Source organism: Momordica charantia (genome assembly GCF_013281855.1).
Source record: "Momordica charantia cultivar OHB3-1 chromosome 1 unlocalized genomic scaffold, Mcharantia_2.0 BLBB01000001.1, whole genome shotgun sequence".
NCBI classification, from domain to species: domain Eukaryota; kingdom Viridiplantae; phylum Streptophyta; class Magnoliopsida; order Cucurbitales; family Cucurbitaceae; genus Momordica; species Momordica charantia.
This window is the reverse complement of record NW_028275157.1, coordinates 21943091-21949149: the sequence shown is the minus strand read 5'-3', so window position 1 is coordinate 21949149 and position 6059 is coordinate 21943091. Positions and strand designations below refer to the sequence as shown.

The following is a 6059-nucleotide window of genomic DNA, read 5'->3' as shown; positions in this document are numbered from 1 at the left end:
TCGTCCCGACTTTAAATACGACGTTATCCAGAAATACAATAGTAAAGAACCTTCAAAAAGAAAAGAAAAAAAAAGAGAGAAAGCAATAAATTAGCTGAGTCAGCAACGTCGAAAATATGGAAAATATTCCAATATTTTATTTCCTGCTTAATCCAAGTTGGACAATTATTGGGGTCCACCGCCACCGACGAATTATCCTGTAAGCATTAATGATGGAGTTTTTAATATGGAAGCCGTCTGATTTGCCAAAGTTTTGTTTAACCACAACCATCAACGGTGTATATGGCCTTTGGAAAAAAAAAACATGATAAACCAACTCCCAAAATTTCCAAGTACAGCGTAAATTAATCCCATCTAATTATTAACTGTAATTATGGGTTTAAGAAAACCGATTCGGATTTAAATTTAATGTTTTATTTTATTCATTTATGATTTACCTTTTGGGGCCAAATGGGTTGCGACTTTTCGCTATAAATATGGCTGCCGTGGCCCTCTATCCTCCGCCTCTTTCTGCTCTGTTTCTCAGAGTCTTTTTCTTACGTTTTTTGATTTATTGATATTTGTTCGTTTGACCGGAAAAAATGCCTGGTGCCGGCGGAATCCTTCCCGGCGACGGGAAAAAGGAGTATCCCGGAAACCTCACTCCCTTTGTCACCGTCACATGCATTGTCGCTGCCATGGGTGGCTTGATCTTCGGTTATGATATTGGAATTTCAGGTACTTAATTTTCTTCTACCTCCCACAATTTTCTTCACTGATTTTTTCATTTTAATAATTGTTGAAATTGATTATAGGTGGGGTTACGTCTATGGAACCGTTTCTTGATAAGTTCTTCCCGGAGGTGAGCCGGAAAATGAATGCGACGGCGACGGAAAAGGTGAACCAGTACTGCAAATACGAGAGTCAGACTCTGACAATGTTCACTTCGTCCCTGTACTTGGCTGCTCTGCTCTCGTCGCTGGTGGCCTCGCCGGTCACACGTACTTTTGGCCGGAGACTCTCCATGCTCGCCGGCGGCCTCCTGTTCTTCGCCGGTGCCATCATTAACGCCTCCGCCAAAGTCGTTTGGACTCTGATTATTGGTCGGGTTTTACTTGGCTTCGGTATTGGCTTTACAAATCAGGTACTGCAATTTTTGGGTCTTTTTATGATTTTTTTTTACTCCTTTTTCGTTTCAATTATGTTGGCTTGGAAGAAGAAAGTTTCAATTTCTTCGTTCCTTTGGAAATTGCTGTTTCTATTATCGGGTTTGCTTGGCTGGCTTTGATATTATAAATTAAAAAAAAAAAAAAACTGGGATGGAATAATTAATAATGGAATCAAGTAGCAATGGACCAGCAACTGATTGGAAAGTGACAAATATGTCCTTTTTTTGGTTGGAGAGTTGTTTTCTGATCCAGATATTGCCATCTGCTTCTGCTACTTTCTTTTCTCTCTGTGTTTTCATTTTCTGTTCAATTCCCTATTTCCCCCTCTTTTCTTACACCAAACTTGGCTTTGTTCATGATTCCAACCTCTGTTTGGCTACTGAGAAAAAAAAAAAAAAACAAAAGATGGGAAGAAAAATTAGATAGAAAAAAAGAAAAAACAAGTAGTTTCCGGGGGACCCTTTTGACAGTTCCCTTTGACAATATGAAAAGAAACCTTTTTTGTTGGTTTCTTGATAGGCTTTTAGGCATTGGGCTCTATTGAACATGGGCGTGATGTAACATTTTGCTGAACACAGGATCATTGACCTTAATTGAATCTTCCGCCCATTAATTAAATCTTTTTGTGCATTTATTTTCTTTCCCTTAATGATTAAAAATAATGAAATCAAGCAAAGTTGAGCTACAATTGTTGTGTTTTTGGATGTGGAATTACAGTCTGTGCCGCTGTATCTTTCTGAGATGGCTCCCTACAGATTCAGAGGAGCTTTGAACATCGGCTTCCAATTATCGATCACAGTGGGGATTCTCATAGCCAATGTTCTGAACTACTTCTTCGCGAAGATAAAGGGTGGCTGGGGATGGCGGCTGAGCTTGGGCGGCGCCATGGTTCCGGCCCTCATAATCACCGTCGGATCACTGGTCCTCCCGGACACCCCAAACTCCATGATCGAAAGAGGGCAGCACGAGGAGGCCAAAATCAAGCTCAGAAGAATCCGCGGCGTCGAAGATGTGGAACAAGAGTTTCGAGATTTGGTTGCAGCGAGTGAAGCTTCTAGACAAGTGGAGCATCCATGGAGAAACTTGCTGGAGAGGAAATATCGGCCCCATCTCTCCATGGCCATTCTCATTCCCTTCTTCCAGCAACTCACCGGCATCAATGTCATCATGTTCTACGCCCCTGTTTTGTTCAACACCATTGGATTCAAATCAAACGATTCCTTGATGTCCGCCGTCATCACCGGCTCCGTCAACGTCGCCGCCACCGTCGTTTCCATTTACGGCGTCGATAAGTGGGGGAGGAGGTTCCTTTTCCTCGAGGGAGGCGTTCAAATGTTGATATGTCAGGTATTAATTAACGAGTTAATGAGTTATCTCGTTCGTTTTAATTAATTGGGTCATGGGTGTGATTTAATTTTGGTTCTTTTGGGTTGTTCAGGCTGTGGTGACAGCGGCAATTGCTGCTAAATTTGGAGTGAGTGGAGTTCTTGCGGATAAACTGCCACAGTGGTATGCAATTGTGGTGGTGCTTTTCATCTGCATTTATGTTGCAGGGTTCGCCTGGTCCTGGGGCCCTCTGGGTTGGCTTGTTCCTAGTGAAATCTTTCCGCTCGAAATTCGATCAGCTGCTCAAAGTATCAACGTATCTGTAAACATGATCTTCACATTTATCGTGGCGCAAGTGTTCTTGATGATGCTCTGCCACATGAAGTTCGGTCTCTTCATTTTCTTTGCCTTCTTCGTCTGCGTGATGACCGTTTTCATCTACTTTTTCTTGCCGGAAACTAAGGGCATCCCAATTGAAGAGATGGGTCGAGTGTGGAAGACGCATTGGTATTGGTCGAGATTTGTGACGGAAAATGATTTCCAAATTAGAGGATTAGAGATGGGGAATGGAGGGCAAGGAGTACTTAAGAATGTTTAATTTGTGTGCGGTGTAGTGTGTGTGTGTGTGTTTTTTTTTAATTACTTTTTAGGGTTAAAATATTGGGTTTAGAATTTGACTTTGTGTCAAAAGGGTAAAAAGTTTGTTGGTTAACAATATTTCATTCCCATTGGTGTGTATAGCAAGAATATGTTATGCAAAAAAGTCTCATTCACTCTCATATGCTTTATTTTTGCCCTTTGCATATATTGGTTTGGGAGGAGATAAGAGTGAGTGTGAAGGAAGCTTGATCAACTTTTCATTAACATCCATTTATTAGTCCTAGAATCAAAATTTGGTTTGAGTAATGGAGGGAAATTTTAGTGGATGCAAATTTAAACCTACCACGACGGGTTATGTATTCTAAAAAGCTAATATCTCTTTTTTTCTTTCTTTTTTTTTTATCAAATATTACTTGATATTCTCTTATTCCTAAAGCATGGAATCTTTATTGTACCTCTAAAGATGAAGTTTATTATTTTTATCAAATATTACATGATTTATTTTAAAGTATTTGAAATTCTTTTATTCTTAAAGCATTTGGGCATTTGGGAATCCTTATTGTACCTCTAAAAATGGAATTTTATCCGCATCAACGCTATTCTCAAGCTTTCCGATCTCATGCTTCTCGTTCCAATTACACTTTCTATTCTAATATGGTCGTACCAAACATACCTCTAATAATTTAGAGATTTTGAAAATTTAACATGAGTGTCAAGTAGATTAAAACCGTCATTTGGGGATTAGTGAAATATTAGTTCGAAAACGCAACTCTTAACAAGTAGGAGCTTATATTGGTTCTTGCGTTTGAGTGTTCATCGAGTGGTAGATATATATGCTTCTTTTAATTTTATAGTACAATAAATATAAAGTGGTGGGATTTGAACCTCCAATCTTGAAGGAAAGAAGTAAATGCACTTAGAGTTGAGTCTTTTCAACTATAACACCAAAATGGAAATAGATTTATACTAAAGACTAGATATACCAATCATTCTTCTGAATATATATAATATTTTAAGTTTTTTGTCTCAGTCTTTTAAGGCATCCACCTTTGGAGTAGTCTAGTCTATCAAAGCTTATTAGATACAATATTTAAAGTGAGATTAAAAGTTAAAATGTCTGTTAAAAACAAGTTTGAAAGTTTAGCACTGACTTCACGAGAGAGTTTTGAGTTTTGGGTGCATTGCAAGTGGAGAAAGAGAATCAATAGTTTTTATCGTGGAAGTGGAAGATGAAGGCCTTTGCCTTTTCTTTTTGGGAAGAAATTAGATTGCGAGAGATTTGGTTTTGGTAAATCATAAATGCAGAAAAAGGAGCCCAACCAAAAAGGAAGAAGATGCTCCATAAGCTTCTTCACGGTGTTTCTATGAACAAAATATGAACACCATCATCACCATATCCCCATTTAATTTAATACCCTTTTCTGTTCTTTTTTCTTCTTTTTTGGATAAGTGTGATTCATTTTTCAAAAAAGATTGTGTCGAGAATCATATTCGGTGGCATCCAACATACTCGTGTGTTAATACCTCAATCACAGCCCAATCTTTTTTGTCTTAAAAATGACATCTTTGTTGATGAGAGACCTCCATTATTTGTACTCGAAACCAGGCTTTATTAGGAGGAATTATTAATTCTGTTTTTGGGTTGAATGGATAATGCAACAACGAAAAGTTAGTGCTGTTTTAAAGGTGATTTGGTTCATGGAGCATGAGAGTTCTACGTATTTGCCTGCTGATTCAAATTCTGATACGTATTTGCCTCCATTATTTGTACTTGACTTTTTATTAAATGCAAAATTGAAAGTTAAAAGATTTATTTAATATAAAATCCGTAGTTACTAATCATACACACGTCTTACATAACAGTGAAAGTTTATTAGACACATTTTAAAGGAGGAATAATTAGACATAACATAAAAATTATGGAATTTGTAATGGATAGCATAAATATAGCAACAAATTTTAATTTTTTTAAATATGGCAAAATATTTGAAATCTTATTTTCAATTTTTTTAGTTATTTCGATTTTATCTTTTCAAATTGTCAAATACATCAATGAGATATCAAATAGATAAATCGATGGTATACCAAATAAAGTAGGTATATATATATCTATTATGGTGTATAAGGTTTATCATTATTTGGATTTCGTGTTTATCAAGGGTATATTGTAAAAAAGAATAATGATATCTACTTTTGCAAATTCTTATGCCAGCGTCCCGGGGGACGAAAAAACCTTCTTCTTGCCAATAAATATCACAGATAAAGGGAAAGATATTATTAATGCAATACCCAATTGGGATTACATAAACAATTCCAGCAACGGAATTAACTGACAATTAGACAAAAAGATTAACAAAAACAAAGAGAAATTATAACAAGAGATGGGCGTCGGGAGGAGATTTGGGTTTATTACTGCACTATGATTTATTATTGATATGTGAGATCTAAGGAGTGACGCCGATAAACCCATTGACGCAAATCCACTGACCAATAAAGAGATTGGAGCAATTGATATTTGGATTAATAAAATTAAATTGTGTAGTGCTCAACTTAAATGTTCGGGCAAGAGCAAAGCAGGTGTCTCCACTTTCTACTCCATGAACTTTGTTGCATTGCAAAATCAATCTACCTGTACTTCAAATACGAGCTATTGATGATGAAACTTTTAAGAGTATATTAGCTAATGAAGTTTAGAACAAGAGAGTGATAATATTATCTTAAAAAACTGAAGAACTTACGGATGGGAGTTTGACTTTCGACCGAAATTGAAAGGACGAGAAGAGAGATGGCGAATAGAAAGGTAAGATTCATGGCAATTGAGGTAGCAGCCTTGGCCATAATTTGGTTTCCTCTGTTTTTGGTGAAGTAGAAGGCTGTTTTGTGGGTGTTGGGTTTCATCAAAGTCTCCCAATTTATAGCTCCAAAATTAGAACAAGGGAGCGTTGCCATCTAAGTTTCAAATATGCAGAGCCAAAGCCGGCCTTT

The 6059-nt window shown here is 37.2% G+C and overlaps 1 protein-coding gene across 1 annotated transcript; it reads left to right on the top strand.

Annotated features, from left to right (window-relative positions):
* The first annotated feature begins 489 nt into the window (after positions 1-489).
* LOC111012257 (sugar carrier protein C) lies at positions 490-3253 on the top strand. Its single transcript, XM_022286336.2, has 4 exons — positions 490-717; positions 795-1123; positions 1866-2495; positions 2587-3253. The coding sequence occupies exons 1-4, from the start codon at positions 582-584 to the stop codon at positions 3070-3072; spliced, it is 1581 nt and encodes a 526-aa protein (XP_022142028.1). The 5' UTR covers positions 490-581; the 3' UTR covers positions 3073-3253.
* Positions 3254-6059: the final 2806 nt, after the last annotated feature.

Coding starts and splice junctions, on each gene's coding strand:
- LOC111012257 (XM_022286336.2), top strand. CDS start 582: ATGCCTGGTGCCGGCGGAATCCTTCCCGGCGACGGGAAAAAGGAGTAT. Junction 718..794: donor TTATGATATTGGAATTTCAG/GTACTTAATTTT, acceptor AATTGATTATAG/GTGGGGTTACGTCTATGGAA. Junction 1,124..1,865: donor GTATTGGCTTTACAAATCAG/GTACTGCAATTT, acceptor GTGGAATTACAG/TCTGTGCCGCTGTATCTTTC.